This window comes from Sprattus sprattus (genome assembly GCF_963457725.1).
Source record: "Sprattus sprattus genome assembly, chromosome: 7".
Classification (NCBI taxonomy): domain Eukaryota; kingdom Metazoa; phylum Chordata; class Actinopteri; order Clupeiformes; family Clupeidae; genus Sprattus; species Sprattus sprattus.
The window spans coordinates 23,147,078-23,170,068 of record NC_137926.1 but is presented as its reverse complement, the minus strand read 5'-3'; the positions used below and the strand labels follow the sequence as shown (position 1 = coordinate 23,170,068).

The following is a 22,991-nucleotide window of genomic DNA, read 5'->3' as shown; positions in this document are numbered from 1 at the left end:
TGAGATCAACACAAAAAAAAAAACTTACACAATCATTATATTATTTCTCATTACCAGAATGAACAAATAGAATAAATTAAAAGTCTTGAACCTGGGAGAAACATTACAGTCCATTAAAATAGCTTTTCATATATAGAAGATATATAGTGTCTGTCGATGGGGTCCAGCAGCTGTTTCGCATGCTCAGTGCTAGGGGGGGATGACTTGAGGAACATCAGGGAGGAGGTGTCGTGCTGCTAACCAACCATAAGGGGACCCCAATCCCCCTTAACCCACCCCCCGAAACCCCTTAAAACCACAGCTAGGTAAATGCTAATACTGGGGGAACACATGATTCAGGGTTGCATCATGGGAAAAATCAGGCCATTTATGTATGTATTTCACAAAAGGACCCCACTCAAATTCTTCACTGAAATTATCATGTGCTTTTGGTTGACGGAGTGGACTGTTACTGAATCACACAGAAAAACGTCCTTCATCTGTACACATTGAACGCCAGGAGTCACAGTCATAGGAACATAGCAGTGTGTCTTCATCACACTGTGGCTTTGCCCAAAGCCTGATAGGTTAGAGGGGAGAAGGAGGATCTAGCCCTCTGCCAAGTGCTTCCGAGAGAGAGCCATCTGGATGTCTAGATAGACACACACGACAGGAACTGGAGCCCGACAGGTCCATGGCCAACCAGGACTTCTTCACCACAGAGACAGAGTCTGCGCGCTTATCAGAGGTTTCATTCTGTTCAGCTTTGCTCTCGCTGTCCAGAAATATCCTGTTAAAGTTAAAAGTCCTCAATGTCTGTCAAGAGTCAGGGTCGCATTAAAGCGATCTTTGAAACAACCAAACAAAACAGAAAAAAAAGCTCTGTGCATTATAAATTACCCACAAGTCCCTTTCCCCTTCCCTTCACCACCCCCATGTTGAGGCCCATCTCAGGCCCCACTGGGTTGCTCTGTCCTCAGCCTGGCCTGTCAGGACACCTCGATGATCTCCATGCTGCCTGAGAAGCTAGACTGCTTGCTGATCTTGCCCAGCTCCTCGCAGGTGCGCGTTTCTGAGATGCCCTCCTCAAACTCCATCTGGCAGCTCCGCCGCTTGAACTGCTTGTCGGAGGCGCCGGAAGAGCCGGCAGCCACGGCGGTGGCTGCAACGGCGGTGGTTGCAACGTCTTCATGCCAGCTGGACCTGGCGTCCCGTGGCTCGGCCAATTTCTCCCGAAGACACACCTTGGCTGACGACGACGTTGTGGACGATGAGGTCGTAGAAGACAAATCACAGCCACTCGGCAGGCTGCTGCAACCCAGCGCGGCGTAGGCTGAACCGCTAGCGAAGTCCCCGCCGTTAGTGCTGCTGCCGCTGCCAATGCCGCCGCTGCCGCTCAACAGGTCTGAGGCGCCGTAGAACCAGGGGACGTCACCGGTGGGTGTGACGGGTGTGACAGGCGTGGTGGCCTGCACTGTGTCCCTGTGCTTGGTCCACATAGGGCCAGAGGGCAGGCCCAGAAACAGGGCTGGCTGCTGCAGGCTCAAGTCCAGGCTGGGGCTCTTGTGCACAGGCAGTGAGCGGCCCGAGCCCAGGGTGTGCACTGGAGAGCTGCCCTCGCTGCTGCCAATGTGCTTGGACTTCCGTCGTGAGCGCGTCCGGCCCTCCACTGTGGCGGCACTCCCTACCCCCACGCTGGGCGACTCTGCTGAGCCAGGGCTGTCTGAGGCCGGTGAGTAGGCGCACACACCATTGGGTGCGCTGGGGCTGTCCAGCTTGCAGAGCTTGGGAACATCGTCGGAGTGGGCCGGCGGGGGCCGGGCGAGGCCGTTGCTGGGCGTGTACACGGACTTGATGTCCAACGAGAAGGAGCGCTTGAGGCGGTTGGTGTCCAGGATGCGCTCGGCTGACAGGTTGAGTCCGTTGAAGCCCTGCTGGAGGGAGGTGGGCGAGACCAGCTTGGTCTCTGCCTCCAGGCCCTGCGGGGTCTCTTTGGTCTGGCTCTCGCGGGCCGCCTTCTCCTGCCCTGCCGGCTCCCCGGCTGGCAGGACCGACCCGTCCTGGGCCTCTAGATTGGATCTGGACTGTTCCGTGGAGGACAGCAGCCTCAGGCCCTTCTCAAACTCCAGCAGCTGACCCAGGAAGTTAAAGTTGGGTGATATAGAGGGTCTCCTGTCTTTCACAAACCTGTTTGAAAAACACAAAGGAAATAAATAAACAAATAAATATCCCAGTGCCAATGGGTTTGAGTCAACCAAAAGAAGATAATCACTGCCTATTTACATATAGTGAGTCATTCTTCAGACTGGGAGAATGTACCCAGAGGCTGCAAATGGCCTTTAAACTGTATGTTTAAAGCATGGGAATTTACTGAGAGGCTTTACCGGTATGCATCATCTGATGACAAGCCCATTGTCTTCATGATGTAAGCGATGGCGATGGTTGCCGACCTGGAGATTCCAGCCAGGCAATGCACAATAACACGGCAGTTGGACACCTTGGCTTTGTCTGTTAAAAAGAGAGAAGGTGGAGGGCCCAAACGTGAATCACTCATACAAAAGACTCCTAAATACCTGTTCATAGCCTGACCCCGCCACTGACGCCAGGTTCCTCTCAAATTCCTCTCTTCCTGGAGCCCTTTACAGCTCTCTCTCTCTCTCTCTCTCTCTCTCTCACTCACACACACACACACACACACACACACACACACACAAACACAAACACACATACACCTAAGTGCTACACTGCATTCTCTTATAAACATTTTCATGTGCTTTCATTGTCATGCACAGCAGACACATTAGTCCGACCATACAGTGCAAGTATTAACAGGCTCTGTGAGTACGCATGCCCCCTCTGGGAACTTAGAGTATTAACAGGATGAACTGGAACAGATCCTCACCAATGAATGCATTGGTTTTGTCCAACCATGGAAGCAGCTTCTCGCAGTAGTTGTCATTGACAGGAATGCGCATGAAGTGGCTCTCTAGGATGAACTCAGGCTTGGGGCAGGTGTTACTGGCATTCAGCACATACGTGACACCATGCTGAGCCATCAGCTCCTGTGAGAGAGAGAAGAAGGGGTAATTAGAGGTGACATTTAACAATTATTATTTCTATTGTGTGTGCGTGTGTGTGTGTGTGTGTGTGTGTGTGTGTGTGTGTGTGTGTGTGTGTGTGTATGTGTGCATGCATGCCTAGACTTGAAACTTAACTGCCACGCCTAGTTCCCACAACTGATGTAATCACTACACACGGTTGTATTATATGTCTGAAATGCTGAATAGAAATGTTTGCTTATGTGCTTTCCAGTGACTTTTAGGATGTATCACTGACAATCATGCATTAAAAACTGACACCATTAAGAAAATAGTCAGTTTCAACATAAAACTAGTTTGAACACTACCATCAAAATAGTCAACTTCCCCCCCAAACTAGTTTTAACGCTAACATTTATCCTTCAGCCTTCTCTCTTTCCATAACCTTAAAAGTGCTCCCCTGCTTCCGTCCGTGCACCACTCTTTCCTCACCTTGTTGAGTACGTCCTTCTGGGAGCCCAGGTAGAGGTGGGGCAGGATGCGAGTGGGGCCCACGTTGGCCACGGACAGGCAGGGCTGGGACTGGCTCATGGGCAGGGCCACCACAGGCTTCCCCTCACACAGGCCTGGGAAGCAGGAGGAGAACGCCGCAAAGCCACCTGCACACACAAACACAGAGCACCCAGGTTAGGAGGTTAGGAGTCTACAAAGCCTGCACACACACACACACACACACACCCACACACATATTTAAAAGTAGAGAAAAATTAAGTCAAGACATTTTTTTAAAATATGAAATCTAATACAAAGTAATACTGATGTGAAAAGTATTAGCATAGACGCCTAAGACAGCCTGAGTGATGCTGGGGCTCCCCGTGTGCCAAGACTGAGCCTCAAAGAGAAGATCATGGAAAGACCCTTGATTCCCAAAGCATACACAAACAGGTACAGTCACACACACACATACACATACACACACTCACTTTGCCTGTCTCTCTCTCTCTCTCGCTAATACACACATACACTCACACACACACACACACACACACACACACATACCTTACAAAGAGTAAGAAAACGATAGGTCTTGTAAAGCAGTGCCTCATCAGTCATCACATCTGACACATAAAGAAAGAAAATGTCCCATAAACTTTCTAAGCAAAAATTCCACAGGCCCAGAGGCAGGCCAGGGGCCACGACCCTGTGCAGAGCTGGATCTCTGCAGGAGCCCTGAGTGTGCTGATGTACTGAGCGTGCTCATCTTGGGTGGCTCCACACAGAAATGGGGCACTTGCGGGTGGTCGGGTGTGCAGGGGAGGGTATGGGGGGGGCTCTGGCATGCGCCTCTCCCGGCTCCCAGCTTCCTGCATGAGCTCATCTCCTCTGCTCAGCGCTTGCGTCAGGGCCAGAGAATGAGGGAGACCACAGGTGCAGGCCAAACACACCAAACCCATACAGGCCTGTATCAAAAGCCTCAGTGTCAGCCTGACTAAGCACACACACACACACACACACACACACACACACACACACACACACACACACACACACACACACACACACACACACACACACAGACTCCTATACAGTCACTCTCTTTCTCTATCTACACTCACTTCATTTGTGACACAAACACAAACACACAAAGTGTGCAACAAAAACACGTACTCTCCCATACAAACACTCCCAAACACTCACTCACACATGACATATAGTCAAATACATTAATGCACACCGCCATTCACTCACTCACATAAAACACATAACAAAGTAAGGACACAAGCCCTCGGGTTGCCTGTTCAAGCAAGACAGAGAGAGGGGAAGAGAGCTCCAGAGAGGGGCCTACACTCTACAGAGAAGGCTGTACTGTGCTTCAAGGAAAGCGTGAGACACGCCAAATGGATTTATCCGCTAATCTCAGATGAGCTCGGACAGAAACTGGGACACGTTAACCCAGAGTACGAAGCCATGACATCACTGTGTACACACTCACACACACACACACACACACAAACACACAGTAGCAAAGAACTGCAGGAGACTGCAGGCTCACAATAGATGGCAACAAATGAAAAGGTCATAAAGAGAAAGGGTGTGAGCATTACAACACCCTTACAGTGTTTAACATGACGACATCCCACAATGCAACAGTGCCCAAATCAGGCTACATTATCTCAGTCCAACGTCCACCACTTAAGTCAGACATGAAAGCAGAGTAAATAGATGACTCCCAGAGCAACACTTGAAATCTCCCTTTTTCTTTTCTTGCTTCCCCCTCCCCCTAAGAGCCCCATTAGCCTAATTATCTAGGACACTGGCCCTTTAAGGCTTGATTGACAGGCTGTGTGTTTCCTGCTATTAATGGCAGTAACCGGAGCAATGACATCACCTCTCCTCGCTCAGACTGGCCTGAGCACTCTGCCCGCATCCGTCACTTCAGTCAAAACATGGCCTGTGCTTCTCCAGACAGGCTCACCACAACTGTGCATGGATATCTGAGCCAAATTTTCCATGACCCCCCCCCCCCACACACACACACACACCTAACTGCCACCCTGGAAAGGGTCCAGTGATCTCACCCTCATTGCCATAGCAAACTCTGAGAGTCCCAGTGATCTGGAGTACAGCAGGGTAGAGGTGTAGAGATCAGACTGTGAACGTTGACACGCAAGCTCATGGTGACGCCTGTCATTATGCTGAAGCATGGAGATTACAGGAAGCCCCCTCCCCCCCGGGCCCCCCTTATCACAGGGGTAGAGGGCGAAAGACACTCCTAACAGACTCACCAAAATGAGAGAAAGGAAGACAGAAAATAAAAAATAAGGAGATACAAACAGAGATGAGAGAGTGTAAAAAAAGAGAAAGAGAAATGGAGGGAGGAAATGGAAGGAGGAAGAAATAACTCTGTCCCCTCTCTCTGTCTCATTGTCACAGAGACAGGCTCGGTGCCGGAGACCATTTCCTTTAGGTGTAGGGAGTGTTACATTCCTTATGTACACAGGCTCACCGAAGGCCTCTACCACGCATCATTAGAGTTAAAGAGTTAAAAGTGTACCACTGTACTTTAACCTTTTGTCATGCGAGTGACCTAAGTATGTCATTATCGAGGCACAGCCGATGACCTCATTACTCTTCCTGTCAGTTCAGCTTTAATCATGTAACAGTGTCATATCACCGTGACATTTTCCATGACATGTTCATGACAAGTTAGTCTCATGACAAGAGTTCAAGCGAAGGCTTACTGGGGAAACAATGGGGGAAATACTTGAGGCATCTGAGCCTTGAGCTGAACAAGGAAGTGTAGGCTTCAGAGTCTATTGTGCGTGTGTGAGTTTGGAGCTATGTGTAGTTTTTTTTTCTTTCAGCCTAAGGTTACAGGAAGGAGCAGAACATCCATCAGCATTCCAGGGTCGTGCTGATATCAACACTTGGCTACATCGGACCAGCTGAGCCCAGGCCTCGACTCACCACCACCACCATCATCATCGTCATCATCATCAACTTTGTTGTCTGTGAGCGGGTGAGATTTGGCACGGTGATTTAGGTTTGTTCACCAGGGACTGAGTCATGGGCGTCCAGCCTCCGGCCAGCTCATACAGGGCACGGGAGCTGTGAGGTGGCTGCTGGCCCCGCTCAAGCCAACACACCGTCACTCCGGAAAAACCCCTGACACACCATGTAGAGTACCAAGTGATGACGCCTGAAATGACGTAGTAGAAAATAAGTGTCTGGATCCAAGTATAAACTGTGGGGGAATCACACACACACACACACAGATACACACACACACACACACATACAGAGGCACAAACAGGCATGCACTTTTACGCAGCATCCTGAACTTTTGTAAACTTTTGCCGTCTCGGGCCACGTGTACATCATCAGACGCTTTCACACCGGTCAGTGAATGACCTCACACTGCTGTCCTACAACACTACACACACACACACACACACACACACACACACACACACACACACACACACAACATGACACACACACTCAGGAACAGGGAGAGCACACTGGCACTGAACTCTGCCGGCCTGCCTGCCTGACCACCCGCTGTGCCCCTGGCGAGGGATATCAAGCACAGTACCAACCTCAAAGGCTTCCCTCCTCACCCTTCTCCCAGCATCTTATATAACTCACCGGGCTTGTCAGTGGCTCCAGCAGTAGGGCTCTGAGCACACTCTACACTACTACTGCGTCCTCAGATCAGATCAGGGCAATGCAGTGCCACCACAGAGCCCATTCACACTGGTCCGAGAACAGCTCTCTGTTGGCATTCACCCAGAAAGAGTTCAGATCTCACAGTATTTCGTGAACATTCTAATTATAGCACGCTACCAAATGATGCACCATCAAAGATCCAGAGAACAGAAGAGCACAGAACACGTCTGCCAAATAAGGGTCTGTGTGGGAGCAGTCCTGAGCCGAACTGAGCTCAGCTGTAAGGCATTCCACTTCACCAAGCCTCCAAACCTGGGCACACACACACACACGCATGCAGGCACGCGCACGGGCGCACACACACGCACACACACGCACACACACACACACACACACACACACACACACACACACACACACACACACACACACACACACACACACACACACACACACACACACGAATTTGGCCTTGAAGTTCATGAAATAGAATGGCCCAGCTGCATCCATTGAGGTGGTGAATGCCTGCATTAACCCCCTTTCCTTTGACAGAGGAACACCCGAAGCAGTGATGCTCTTCTCATCCCAGTAAAAGTCTTTTAGCCTTGCTGCTGTGTGTATGTGTATGTATGGGGGTGGGTGGGTGAGTATTAGGCTGTGTGTAAGTGTTAGTGTGTGTGTTTGTGTATAAATATGTGTTTGTGTGTTTGTTTTTATATATATATACAGTATATATGAGTGTGTGTGTGTAAGGTAGAGGACCAAGGCATTGATCAGCCTGAATGGAGATTCTGTGAGCTCCCCCACACACACACTCCCCTCCTCCCTCCAGATGCATGAGACATGACGCCATGGTGGAGGCTCCATCTGCCTTCTGCCACACACTCACATTTGCATCTCAATGAGTCCCGCATGACATCATTGCTCTCTCTCTCACACACACACTTAATCATTTATGTGTGTCTGAACACACACACACACACACACACACACACACACACACACACACACACACACACACACACACACACACACACACACACACACACACACACACAAGCGCGCACCTGCATTCATAAACAAGCACAAACGTTGCACACTCTAGAAACACTAACACCATTTTCTTATGGACACACACACACACACACACACACACACACACACACAATGAGGAAGTGAGCCAGCAGGAGACTGGTGAGTGTTTGGGCTCTGGCAACACTCCACTCTGTGCTTGAGGAGCATTAATGCCAGCGGAGTGTAAACCGCTCAGAAAGTCAGCTGCTGCTTCCCAGCCTCTCTCCCTTCTCATCTCCCACTACTTTTCTCGTTCTCTTCCTCTCGTTTTCTCTTTTTATCTCTCTCTCCTTCACTCACCCCATCTCCTTCTCTCCCCCTCCTTCTGTAGACCATCATATAAGTCAGTTGTTTATGGTGTGAAGTGTGTGTGTGTGTGTGTGTGTGTGTGTGTGACACATCCTTGTTTAGATTGCACACTACGTTATGTATTACTCATGCACTGTTTGCACAATGACATATTGCAGCCACAAGCTGGCACACACACATGCATCCTCCAATTTATGCACAGGCAGGCACACACAGACATTTTCTAAGTAGCTTGCTAAAGCACCCTTAAGTACTGGGTGTAATATTGAACACCTGCACGGTAATTGCTCTCAAGCTGAGAGTGTCTGTCAGCAAGCCATCCTTCCCTCCACTTCCTCATACAACCCTCTATGAGCCACACACAACACACACACACACACACACACACACACACCAACACACACATTACACACACACACACACACACACACACAGACAGAGACACTGAGTCACGCACACATGCATACATACTGTATATGGCTCTTTATATTCAAGTTACTTTCCAGGAGATCATCACACTTCATAGGTATATGATGCAAACAGTGAAGAATGGAATGAAAATACATACATACTGATACTAAAATATTAGCCTATATAACAGCCTGCAGTTAAAAGGGAACATAGAATGCTTAGGCAAAGCAACTAGTTTCAAGTTCGCGAGTTCCAATCACACTCACCGGCTGCAAACAGTAGCCTATTTTTGTATGACGAATGCAAACACACATAGACACACACACATACACACACACACACACACACACAGCCACCTCTGATTTACACACCTCGCAGATCCCGTCCGTGTTTAGTCCTGCGCACTCTGACCTTCAGCTTCATGTCGGCCCGGTGAGGCTGTGCCCAGAAGCAGTCCTCAGCAATGGGCCTGATCACCATGTCAAGAGGCATCTGCAGGCTGGCCCAGTTCACCAAAAAATAACACTCCCCACAATCCCCCAACACTTCCAAAGTCTAAAAGTCCAATACTCCAGTTCGCAGGAAATTATGAGCAAATTAAAACAGTCCTTTGGCTGTAAAAAAAAAAAGTCGACTGCAAGATGACAACAAGAGCTGTCAATTCACACAGCTGGAATGGAGGACTGGAGATATGTAGGAAAAGTGTGGAAAAAGTAAACGTAACAGAGTGAGAAAAGGCTCCAGTGTTCTGCTGTGCAGATATAGAGCTCCTTCCTCTGTCTTGCTCTGTCGTTGTGTGGCTTCAACTGAAAGTGTAGCTCCCTATTGTTGTTCAATCCCCCCCCCCTCCTCTCCCTCTCCCTCCCTCCCTCTCTCTCTCCGCCTTCTCCCCCTCCCTCTCTTTCGAAGAGTGAATGAGCTCACTGGATATGAGGGCGTCTCGTGCTCTCTCTCCCTCTCTCTCTCTCTCTCCCCCCCCCTCTCTCTCTCTGTCTCTCCCTAGTGGAGCAGCAGTTTGGTCATAGCTCATGTGTAAGGCATGCAACCACATTCCTTACTCAGCCAGCAAATATGCTTCTACCTCAGAGGCCCACGCATGCCTCCTCCTCAGAAAAAAAAATAAACACATTTTCCAACTCACGGAAAGGGGAAAAAAGGCATGTGTAATTATATTCATATATTTACATGTTAAATCCCTATGGCTTTGGTATGAGAAGGCATCTGGGACTTTGGGTAGTGCGGAGAGGTCACAGAATGATCCAGAGCTTTCACCCAGAACACAAGACGCTCACAGGAAGTCTCTGCCCTCCAGAGCTTGGGAGCTTTTATTCCCCCACAACAGGGCCGTTTAGCATTTACATTTACACTGCACTGACTCCAACTTCTAGCACATTATAACGCAAGATTAACCAGTCCTCCAGACAGATCAAGCACAATACAGACTCTTTCATTCACCAGACATTGACGTTCATTCACACCCACTTATGCATATATTCGGAGTAGTCATGTAAGTAATATTAGACCTTCAGTCTTTAAAATATAACATGGGTTAAGACAGAGGCGCTGCAGTTAATTAGAGCTTTGCAAAAGGCTAAATATTGCACCGAGCTGTTTTCCTCTCCGGAGCACGTGTTGGAAAAGCTGGGAATAGGTGCGTTGCTCATTCTCTCCGAGACGGATCATCAAGATGACTTGTGTTGTATTCCGTTGTCTAATGCAGCAAGTTCAAATAAACAAAGCAGTGGGCTCCAGATGTGTGACATGATGGGGCCTGACGTGGGTGTTTGCGTGCACCTGTCGTCTCACACGTTCCATCTCTGCAACTGCTCAACGGCTTAAGGCATTTTTATACTTCTACGATTCTCTCCGATTTGGTCGTAGAGGGACACTTTGGCACGCCTTGGCACGCCTTGGTTACACCTTCACCCAGGTGTTGCCGCCCATCCGACCCGTCGGAGAGCCGTCGGAGAGCTGGTCGGAGACAAACGCTTTTTTCTAACTTTTCTTAAAGAGACGGAGAGAGTCGGAGACCCCCTTGGCTGTGATTGGCCAGTTTACGACATCATTTCCAAACAACATCATTTCCGGAATCACACATGTCAGGACCTCACATTTCCTGTTTTCTGTCAAAATGTTTTAGTACGACTTTGGTAAACTACAAAGCTGCACAGCATGCAGCATTAGGCTACCGTATTTTATATAAACCCTCGAAAAGTACATTTCTCCCGACCACTGTTGGTCTCTTGGCTGGTGGCTCGGTGTTGAAAGTGCCTTCTCCAACCAGCTTCAACTGACATCTAACGTAATTTGCTACGGAGTAATGCTTGCAGCATAATTACTTTGCATCTATTAAATAGGAAATGTATTTCATGTATGTGTAGAACCTATTTAGAATGACTGACTTTACATAAAACGGCAGTGAAAGACATTTGAGTCAAACATTACTTTTGCCTCAATGAGGGTGGCGTGTGAGAGCATAATCGGCACGACAACGTTGTACTTATTAGCAGCACACTTTTGAGAGTTATTGTGAATACGCTAACGCTTGATTTAGCGGAAAATCTAGTAAACGTACGTACCACCTGTCTCCTGTTCTGTTGTTGTTGTAGTTGTCGCTCAAATCGCTACAAGCACGTCCTCTGCTTATAACTCAAACTAGTCCAGCAGCTCCACCATCAATTGTCTGTTAGTTGTTAGTTCTCTTGTTGTGTTTCTGATATAACTATAACACTGCATGTGGATTGGTATGAAGACTGCAGTGGGTTTAATTTTCTGCCCCTTACTTCATAGTTCTACGGGTATTTCTGTTCGAAGTGTGCATGCTTTGTTTTATAGTGACGTTTCACGCTAACACTTTTGACAAGGGCAACCGTCTCGTTGCAGATTAAACACATCGGTTTTGTCCTGCCCACAAGCAGCACAAATGCATAGCCTACTTGTCAGTCCACTCTGTCTTAAATTCGAGAGTTTTGGAATCAACTTTTCGTGTGTGAGAGCCTGGAGATGATCATTAGTAAGTGTGCTAATGTATGTGTTTTTCCAACATATTCATGGTTGAAATCGCAGTCCCACAACTGTATGTTGAGGTATGCATGTTCTTGCTGTGTGTCTGATATAACTATAACACTGCATGATGTATGATGTATGATGTATACCGTGGGTTTATTTTTCTGGCCCTGTCCTCAGAGTTTGGGGGGTAATTTTGTTCGAAGTGTGCATGCTTTGTTTCATAGTGACACATTCACGTTACCACTTTTTGACAAGGGCAACCGTCTCGTGGCCAATGAGTGCATTGTCATAGCGTTGTAGTTATTCAAAGGTTACCCAGCGATCATTGCAGTATGAATGTGACAAAAATACCAAAGAAAATAGGAACGTATTCATTTTATTGGATCGTTTTATAATAGTTTCTGTATTGTATGTAAGATAAGCATATCGTTTTGTTATAAATCGCAATGTTTTTCACAAAAAAATGACCACCACGATGGAGATACATTTGCCTACTCAAGTGAATATATAGCATTAGACATGTTAGTATTGACTGTGCTACATGTCTCCAAGGCCCATGTGACTGCACCTGCCCGACAGGTCTTGAAGCAGCATCCGTGTCATGTCAGTGACAGTTGGGAGGAAAAACAATCAATGACTTCCATTGAAGAGGTTATGTGGTAGCTACGGGCTCGACAAACAGTAGTTACCCCACCCAGCGGTCTGGCGTTTAATAGGTTGAATAGGCTTTAGGACGCATAGCCGTCGGAGTAGTATGTAAGCCCGACCAGTACGTTCAATTTTTTCTGAATCAACCGCCTGCCCCCGCCCGCCCATTTTTTTTTCGAGGACGGAGAGGGATGCAGAAGTATAAATTAGGCTTTATTTATGTACAGCTTAAGCAGCGTGAAGAAACACGTTCCCTGTGGGGTAGCTAACATACACACCCTCACACATGCACCCACCCACACACACAAACACACACACACACACACACACAGAGACACACACACAGATGATTGCAAAGCACACATGCATGAACAAACACACATATACATGTACACACACACAAAAACATACACACACACACACTCAACGGCAGAGCTGTACCAGCTGCTCTGTCTCACACCCTCCACCCCCAACCGCAACACTGAGGAGTGAGATGACTGACAGTCCAATCCATACAAAATAAAATTTAACACAGCGTGAACAGCCTGTGTGGCATGCAGAGGTGTGTGTGTGTGTGTGTGTACAGGTGAGGTTAGCAGGTAAAAGCTTTCTCAGGGGCCCCTGTCACACTAAACCCACGGATCATCTGTCAGTGCTACCAGAGAGGAGCTACGTCACTCCTCCTGTTCCCACAGGTCCAGGGGGGGCAGTGTGTGTGTGTGTGTGTGTGTGTGTGTGTGTGTGTGTGTGTGTGTGTGTGTGTATATGTGTGTGTGTGTGTGTGTGTATACATGTGATTGTGTATGTGTGTGTGTGCATGTGTATGTGCGTGCATCCATTTGTCTATTTACATTTGAGAGTGTGTGTGTGTGTGTCTGTGTGTATGTGTGTGTGTGTGTGTGTATGTGTGTGTGTGTGTGTGTGTGTGTGTGTGTGTGTGTGTGTGTGTGTGTGTGACAATGTGTATATGTGTGGCATTGGTCTGTAAGGAAGGCACAGACAGGAAGCAGGTAAATGAAACGAGGTGGAGTTGATAAGGCCTGGTTGCTTGAAGGAGTATCAGTGTCAGGTGACTGGTGAGGCAGATGTAACGTAATGGCGGGTGATGTAATGGGAGAGGGAGCTCCAGCTGGGTGCTGGACTGGTGAAGAGATGGCCCCATGGGGAGAGGAGAGCTGCAGCTCCTGCCCAGAGTCACTCATCCCTCTCTGGGCTTAAGGAGGAGAGAGGGCTGGCTGCTGGGAGGGGAGGCTGATTACGTAGGACCTGCATAGGAACATAGCGATGATCTAAAGTCATTTTTCTTTTTTCTCTAGGGATATATCATGCAGAAGCCTGCCCATGCTGGGTCTGGAGACAGCTAAGCTGGATCAAAAAAGAGCAAGACATGAGAAAATGTCTTGGGTGTTGTTATCAGTATGTGTGTAAATCTGGCTGTTTGTTTCCGTGTGTGTGTGTGTGTGTGTGTGTGTGTGTGTGTGTGTGTGTGTGTGTGTGTGTGTGTGTGTGTGTGTGTTTGTGTGTGTGTGTGTGTGTGACCACAGCCTAGGGAAACAGCTTGTGTCTGAGTGGACTCTGAGCTGAGCTCATTGTTTGAGGTCATCTCTGCATCATCCACCGCACAAATGTTGAGCTGAGATAAAGTTTACCTCATGGCACAGTTGGGCGCCAACACGGCGTCAATGCTAGACAGTATCAGACTTCATAGCGTGGGCACTGCAACACTGCTATGGGTTTTAGAGTGAGATCACTTAGCACTACCTAAGGATGAGGCATCCTGTTTCATAAGTTCACCGACGGCCTCTTGTGTGTTTGTCTGTCTGCCACATTACAAAATAAGGTATATGTGTGAATGTATGTGTGAGTTTTTATATGTGAGCATATGCATTCCTGTTTATCTAAGTGTGCATACATTGTGTCTGCCTGAATAGACTCTCCCTCATAAGGATGGGGTGCGACTCAGGCTTCCCTGTACTTCCAGAAGCCTTGTCTGCTACCCCCAACCACCACACACACACACACACACACACACACACACACACACACACACACACAAACACACACACACACACACCACACCACACCACAGTCTGGAGCAGCAGGGGGGCCGAGGGGGTGTCAGGGAGCATTTCGTCTCAGCCTCAGCATTCCATCGCCACCCCCCCAGCTCCCAAAAAAGCAACTTTGGTTATGCCAGACGTCTCCCCACCCGCCATCCCTTGGTGAGCTGGGAATGAAGCAGCTTTCGGCCTCTTGAAGGCTGAACGGTGGGAGCAAAGCCCTCAAGGAGTGAGAGAGGCAGAGTGAGGGATGGGGTAGCGGGGTGAGGGTGAGGGTGAGGGTGAGGGGAGGACTGGGGGTGGGGAGTGGGAGTCATCTCCTACTACAGCCCAGTCATTTTTCTGTCAGGCACAACCCTGCCCTGACAGATGGGCTGTCTGTCATCTCAGATGCTAATTACTGCTGCCGAGCCACGGCTAATGGGAGGAGTGTGTGTGTGTGTGTGTGTGTGTGTGTGTGTGTGTGTGTGTGTGTGCGTGTGTGTCTCTATGTATATCTGTGTGTGTGTGCACCTGTGTGTATGTTTGTGTATGTTTGTGTGTGTGTGTGTATGTGCGTGTGTATGTGTGTGTGTGTTTGTGTGTGTATGTGAGTGTTTGTATGTGTGTATGTGTGTATGTGTGTATGAGTGTGCGTGTGTGTGTGTGTGTGTGTGTGTCTATGTATATCTGTGTGTGTGTCTGCATCTGAGTGTGTGTGTGTGTGTGTGTGTGTTTGTGTGTGTGTATGTGTGTGTGTGTGTGTGTGTGTGTGTGTGTGTGTGTGTGTGTGAGAGATGGACAGATTGCTCCTCCCTCCTGCTTAGCCAGCAGGACTGTGTTAATTACCAGCTCTGACTTCAACATGACCCCCAGGTTGCTGTATGCACGGGCAAACTGTTCAGACAGAGTATGTGCTAGCAGTCACCCTCAAACTGAAGGCAGACAGACAAACAGACAGAGAGAAAGGAAAGAGAGACTAGAATAGAGGCAGTTTATCACGAAAGAGGGAGATCTGTTCTCAGATCAGCTAGTCGGGGCAACGGAGGGCTCATCTCCTGGTTGCCGTGACGCCATGAAGGACAGGGTGGAAGCTTTGCATGTAGGTCAGTGGACATCAACACAGATCTTCAGCACTCTATGCGTCTCCATTTTTCTCTGTTTATGCCTCTTTCAGTTTTCCCTCACCCCACTGTCCCTCGGCTGTGTCAGTGCCTAGCCCCATTAATGGCAGTCATTCGCTTCGTTTTGCTTTGCTTTTGTGTATCAGTATGGTACTTAAATCTGTAGGCAAAAGAAGAGGAAGAGTCTCAATAGAGCTGTCACAAAACTCATTTCAGTCTTAAAAGCTACTTTGCCTTGCCACCTCCTCAACACTGTGGTCCCTCTCTCTCTCGCTCTCTTTCACACACACTCTCTCACTCCATCTCTCTCCTCCCTCAGCATGGTTGCCCCCCCCTCCCTTTCTCTCTCCCTCGTCCTGTCACTCGACATCACCGTCTCTCTCCCAGTCCTGCCTAGTTACAGCTATCTGGCCAATCACAATGCATATAAATATGGGATGGGACTAACTGATGACCACCGGCCATGAGAGAGTGAACTGGCTTCACCCAGCTTTCAGCTGAGAGATGGGAAGAGTGTGGGTGGGAATGAGAGATAGATGAATGGATGGATGAATGGATGGATGGATGGATGGATGGATGGATGGATGGATGGATGGATGGATGGATGGATATATGGATGGATATATGGATGGATGGAAGGATGGAACGATGGATGGATGCTTTACAGAGCCCAAGGCCTAAACCCCCTAGGAAAAGACAGGTGGATGCTCTGCCGCCCGGTGACTGAACTTCCAGCTTTGGAAGCGCTGTGAACTCATCCCAGCTGTCGCCGCGGGGACAGAGTAACCAAGCAACACAACAAAGGCCTTGTGGGAAGCCTGTGAACTGGACGGCCTCAGATGGCTCTCTGGTCAGGTGTTAAATACACAGCACATCTCTAAAGCGGACCCAGAGGGAGAGTTCATCCTCTGAGCACTGACTAACACACTGAACAGTGCAGAGCACGAGGATGCGTCATGGCGCTTTGCATCGTGACTCGTTATTAACGCCCTCCTGCTCAGCCAAGCGTGTTAATCGGGACAGATGACACTGACAGGTTCTGCCACTGCGCATCACGGGCTGCAGCTGCACGGGATTTCACGCTCTTCAGACCAGTGGAACCGTGCGCCCATCAAGACGGCAAATACAGTGTAAACAAACAAACACACAATCAGGAACTCAACGTCACAAACAGGAAATGGTTCTGAGAGAGGTATTTCCGAAAGAAACAATCCTGAGGCAGATAACTGCGCCAAGAAAAGCAGAGATACTACATCCTCAAAGTCGGACCTTGAAGGTCTATGGTAAGTGTTCCATATCTCAGTAATGCTACATGGTGATTTATCCCCCCATGATAAAGTGTTCAGCAGAACCAAGTTGTCGTACTTTATTTGTTAGCTGTTGGCTAGTATGAGTTAGAAATAGAGAAAAAGATAGAGATAGAGTTAGAGTTAGAGTTAAAGTTAGAGTTAGAGTTCGATATATAGTAAGTGATAGAGATAAAGTTAGAGTGACAGTTAGAGCAAAGGTGGTCATTACGCATCATCCAACAGGAGGAGAATGATTAACAACTGTTATAATTGTAATAACATGTCATATTTAGGGATTACTGGCCCAATACTCCCTGTTTATTCGGGAATCATTTAGCAGCACAACATGCAGGAACTAAAAAAAGAAACCCACAAGGTGTGGCACAATTTGGCCATGGTTACCATTCCAATTGATGTTAAAGTCAGTTCTATAGGCAAACAGACCAGAGACAACAACTACCCGTACACGGCCCTGGGACCACAGGAACACAAACATCTTACAAAACACAGGAATGCAACCGTAGTGCTGCCCAGACAAAGAGCCAGAGTCCAGAGGCAGACTTGTTGGGAAGGCTGCGTCTAAATGAGGAGAGGGCTGGGGATTACCTCACCAGCAGAACAATGGTGATAATGACAACAGGCTGAGTGACTTCTCCTCATCTCTACACACACACACTCCTCTCCTCATCTCTACACACACACTCCTCTCCTCATCTCTACACACAAACACACTCCACTACTCATCTCTACACACACACTCCTATCCTCATCTCTACACACACACTCCACTCCTTATCTCTACACACACACTCCTATCCTCATCTCTACCCAAACACACTCCTCTCCCCATCTCTACACACACACTCCTCTCCTCATCTCTACACACACACTCCTCTTCTCATCTCTACACACACACACCTATCCATATCTCTACACACACAACTGTCCCTCTCTCTCACACACACACGCGCACACACACACACACACACACACACAAACACACACACACACACACACACACACACACACACACACACACAAACACACAATTTGTATTTCCTGCATCAGCATACATCATGGAACATCTGTTCCTGATTAAGCATTACCGAAGAACCCTAATTCAACAACACCACGTTGAACTACAGTTACAAATACACTCCGCCCCGGACTGTTAGCCTGCATCAGTATATCACTCATCGGTTGGCGATGACCAAACCAGTCATCTCGTCCTCTGCAGCGCTGGGGCAGAGCACCAGCCTCTCGAGGGAATATAGGGCTTCCTTACAGCTAAAGAACTCCAGCCCTCCCTTCCCTTCACTTCACTTCCCCCTCCTTCCCTCTTCCCGTTGCTGGGAATGTTGCCGTTCGGAGAAGCATGATGTCATTCTAGAGCATGTAGGACAGGAAGACAGTCTCCAGAGAGAGTTATACAACAAGCAGGATGTGTGTGTGTGTGTGTGTGTGTGTGTGTTTGTGTGTTGGAGGAGGTTATGAGGCTAGGGTGGTCTGCTAGAGGAGAGTGGAGAGGAAAGGAGGGGAGAGGGCTAAGGAATGTTATCAGGAAGCCTTCAAATGATGACAAAGTGTACATTCTTCATACACAGGGCCCCAGGCTCAGACTGGAAGTCCAAATTTAGCGGGGAACGCAATGGAAAATTCTGCCCGACGTTTATCAGGAAACCAGAGAGCTGGAAGATACGTCAACAGTGGAGCGCGTGTGTGTGTTTGTGTGTGAGAGAGAGAGTGTGTGTGTGTGTGAGAGTGTGTGTATGTGTGTATGTTCCAGATCACTGTTTTTGTCCAGTGTTTTGCTGAAATTTGTCCTAAAATTCAACAACTGCATCCAGTTTTGTCTCATTCCCCTCTTGCACAGGTCCAGAGTCGGGGACAGGACTCACCTCACCATCACACACACACACACACACACACACACACACACACACACACACACACACGAACACACGCACACACACGCACACTGCAAAGACAGGTATCCCACATTCCTGTCCAACAGTACGGTGTGATTTTACTAGTGCCTACTCTTTACAACTATGTTATAAAAGGACGGTTAAAGATTACCATTGGCTGTGCACTGCAGAGCCATATGAGTTCAGTGAAAAGAGGAAGTAAAATGTGCGGTTGAGTGTGGGTGATTCCCCTGGCCAACCGCTGCCTGTACTTCCCCAGGCAAATCAGCACAGGTGTGTCATAGCAGCAAACGCAGGTGGAAAAAGCTAGCAGAGCAGGAAGTGGAAGCTAAAAAGCAGAAATCAGGGTATCTATGAGGTGCAACATGAAGGATACGATAATCCAGGAATGGCGTCAAGGGTAGAAGGTGAGGAGCGAAGAGATGAAGGGAGTGCAGCGCAGTTCGCCAAGGTGGCATGGCGTCACCACTCAAGTATTTGGCACGGGGCCTCAGTGGCGGCACGAGGCATATTTTCTTTTCTGCGGGCGCATTCCTGGAGGCGCCCAGTGACACAGTCTGGGGCGGAGATGTGGGAGCTGCGAGGAGTGATGAAGCCAGGAGAGTGTTAACAGGGGGAGAGAACAGCACCAGAGTGAGAGTGAGAGTGTGTGTGTGTGTGTGTGTGTGTGTCTCTGTGTGTGCATTCTCGAGAGGAGGTGGGGGGTGGTGTGTAGGTATCAGGCCAGTTGAAGGTCACGGCGTTGACCTCCGCTAGACCTCCGCTAGACCTCCGCTAGACCTGCAGGGAAGGGGGGGGGCTTGGCAGAGGGCTGGAGAGAGCGAGCTAGGCTAGGGGTACACTCAAGAGACTGGCGCCAGATGTGATGACCGCAGGAGCCAGGCCTAAAAATAGAGCGCTGTTCTCAGCAGAGCCAGAAAGAGAGAGAGAGAAACAGAGAGAGGGACAGAGAGGGAGGGACACTGAGAAAAGGAGAGGGAAGGAGAGAAAATGAGAGGCAGGACATTTAGAAGCATTGACAAGAGAAGGAGAGAGAGAGAGGGAGAGAAGAAAAGGGAGCCAGTTTTCAGAATAATGCAACCCATACCCTCTTGGGAAGCTTACCTCACCTTCTAATGGCAACAGTGGCTCCTTTCTCAATGAAATCATTGATCTGTTAGACCTCCTCCCCCTGCAGTAATGGACCATAGGCTGCATTTGGGTCGGAAGTCAGAGAGGACTGAGTGCCTGTGTGTGTGTGTGTGTGTGTGTGTGTGTGTGTGTGTGTGTGTGTGTGTGTGTGTGTGTGTGTGTGTGTGTGTGTGTGTGTGTGTGTGTGTGAGAGTGTGAGAGTGTGTGTGTAGGTTACAGGCTATGACCTTATGTACCCCAGCACACATCACTGGGAGAGGCGGAGACAGCATCCAGTCTTCAAAGACAAGCCTGCTAAGAAGTTCGAGTTTCACTTAGCTAATAAAACAAGCGATACTGGTATGCCTCTGAGATCATGTGAAAGTGAGGTCTTCCAAAGCCCTTCACACAAGGCCACTGACACATCATTACCTCACAACCCTGTCACAGACAGACACAGGCGCGTGCTCACACACACACATGCACAGCACACGCACACGCACACGCACACGCGCACACACACACACACACACACACACACAAACACACACACACACACACAAACACACAGGCCATGGCACAGTGCTAGGAGGGCAGAAGATCATGCCTGTCTGACTGCTGGGAAACCCACATTGAGAGGTAGAGGGGGTGGGTGGACAGATGTACAGACAGAGGAAAGGATGGCTAGGCGGATGGAGGGATAGTGAGAAGGATGGGCGGGAGGCGGCGGCGCCTCCCAGGTGACTCAGTCGTCTCTGGCTCGACTAATCTGAGCTAAAAACAGCAGCAGATGGCACCCGCCGTCGGAGATTAAACAGCCTCCACTGCAGCACACATCTGCATGCCATGCATCCTCTCACACACATACACACCCACACACACACACACACACACACACACACACAAATACATACACATACACATAAGCATACACACAAACACATATACACACTCAAACACATACACATACACATGGACAGACACACACACACACACACACATGAGAGTTCACACATACATATATACAGTATATAGACACAAATACAGACAAGTACATATTCACACACATACACACACAAACTAGAGGTTGCACGAGAGCATAAAATTGCAAATCATTTCCTGGAAAACTCTAGAGCTCGAGTATTCAGGGGGCGGGGGGACCGGGGGGAGGAGTGGAGTTGGGGCAGGAGGTGTCTTGCATCAATTAAGATTATGCGACTAAGATGGGGTTGGGCTCAGCACATAGAGCAAAGCATCCAATGAATGCTATGAAGATGACGCTTGATCTTACCTTACGCAATGGTGGAGTATGGAAGTGTTTACATATGTGTCATATTTGCTTGCATTCATTTTTTTTCACAAAATCAAATTAGCCACGTTATTATAGTAGCTATTGGGGTTTATGACAGACTTGATGGCTGAAACTCGATGAAACTCTCAATTGTTTTATTACAACGACAGTTTACGGTTTTATCAAAGCGCTTCCAAACAATTGATTTGGCCTTTTCTGCTGTCGTTATCCTTTCTCTTATTTCCCAAGGGCACCAACTGGAAACACGTGAGTGCACGCAAGATCTAGCATCATGTGCCTTAACGAGTACTACATGTCTGTCGATGTCAGTCCTGCCCGTCTGCTGCACTCTCCAGTTCAAGTTTGCTATTATCAATTCAATCCCATGAGCAACCATCTACCAAACCAAACCGCTGTTAAGAGGAACGGACATAAGGAAAGTATATACATTTTCTGGTCTTAAACAGGGACGTATATTGAATAGGTTGTGGGGACCACACCGAGCGTCACTGAGTAGATCAGTGGGTTTGCGTTTAAGACCAGAAAACCAGCAGATCCATCCAATCCTTTAAGATCTGCATTCATACTATTAAGCATCAGCAGATAATGCGACTCAATCAGATTCCCCAAGCAACAATCACTGGTACTGACAACGCTATCAGAAGCCATCCAAAAGGCCAGGTCTATCCAGTCTCTCAACTCCCACATCCACTGGCACCCTATGATGTGCTGCAGCAACTCTGCCCCCGCCTCAAGACCACCCCTCACTTTCACTCTCCTCTCCAGTCACCTGATTTTTCAGTTCATTCTCTCAAACTTTGAATGCAAGCATGAACATGCTCTCCTTTCATCAAAGAAGAGAAAAAACCTGTGACACCAGATTAAGGCATGCCAAAGGTCTGAGCCAAGCCATGTTTAAAAGTTCACATCTATGAATGACTTGACAGTGTGGGGCGCGACAAACACGAATGGCACGTCTATCGCGTGTGACCGACTCAGTCACGCACCACAGGCTGTGTGTGTGTGTGTGTGTGTGTGTGTGTGTGCACTCCGAGGCATGCGATAATCTTTTTGATAGTGTGCTTGAAGTATATGTATATAACAATTTAAGCAGTTAATCCAGTCTCAGAGACAGCCAACTAACACCCCTGTAAATAATCTTCTATTAACACTGTCTAACTCTTTGCTCGGTTGTCTGCATCCCTCCTTCGTGTAGCGCTCCACAAGGAAGGGTGTCGCTTCAGCAGGAGAACCAGCGGCCAAAGACTTCTCCATTTAGCTACTGCCAAGACATAGACATACTGTATGTACTGGTGAGGACCATGAGCAGCCAACATACACACTAGTAAGTCTTACTTTCCTGTGACGCTTTTGAGTCCAAACAGCTTTCCCAAAAAGACAAAATAATCGAAGGGATTAGGGGAATGAGGTGAAAGGTAGAGAGATCAAATCCAGACAGAAGGGGAATGATGATCCAGAGATTGGGATGGCACTGAACAAGCATATGAGATTTTGCAAGGCGAGAGAGAATATGGAGCTCATTTGTTTGTGTGTGTTCATGAGTGTATGGTG

At 48.3% G+C, this 22,991-nt stretch overlaps 1 protein-coding gene across 2 annotated transcripts in view; it reads right to left on the bottom strand.

The window, feature by feature from the left end:
- Nucleotides 1-257: 257 nt before the first annotated feature.
- dusp8a (dual specificity phosphatase 8a) overlaps nt 258-22,991 on the bottom strand; it is a 40,886-nt gene continuing 18,152 nt past the window's right edge. For both annotated transcript variants that reach the window (XM_080841586.1, XM_080841587.1), the window contains exons 4-7: nt 3,510-3,676; nt 2,882-3,041; nt 2,364-2,487; nt 258-2,166 (exon numbers count right to left, since the gene is read on the bottom strand). In XM_080841586.1, coding sequence (XP_080697712.1) covers nt 969-2,166; nt 2,364-2,487; nt 2,882-3,041; nt 3,510-3,676 — 1,649 coding nt within the window. In that variant the 3' untranslated portion in view covers nt 258-968. The remainder of the gene's footprint in view (nt 2,167-2,363; nt 2,488-2,881; nt 3,042-3,509; nt 3,677-22,991) is intronic.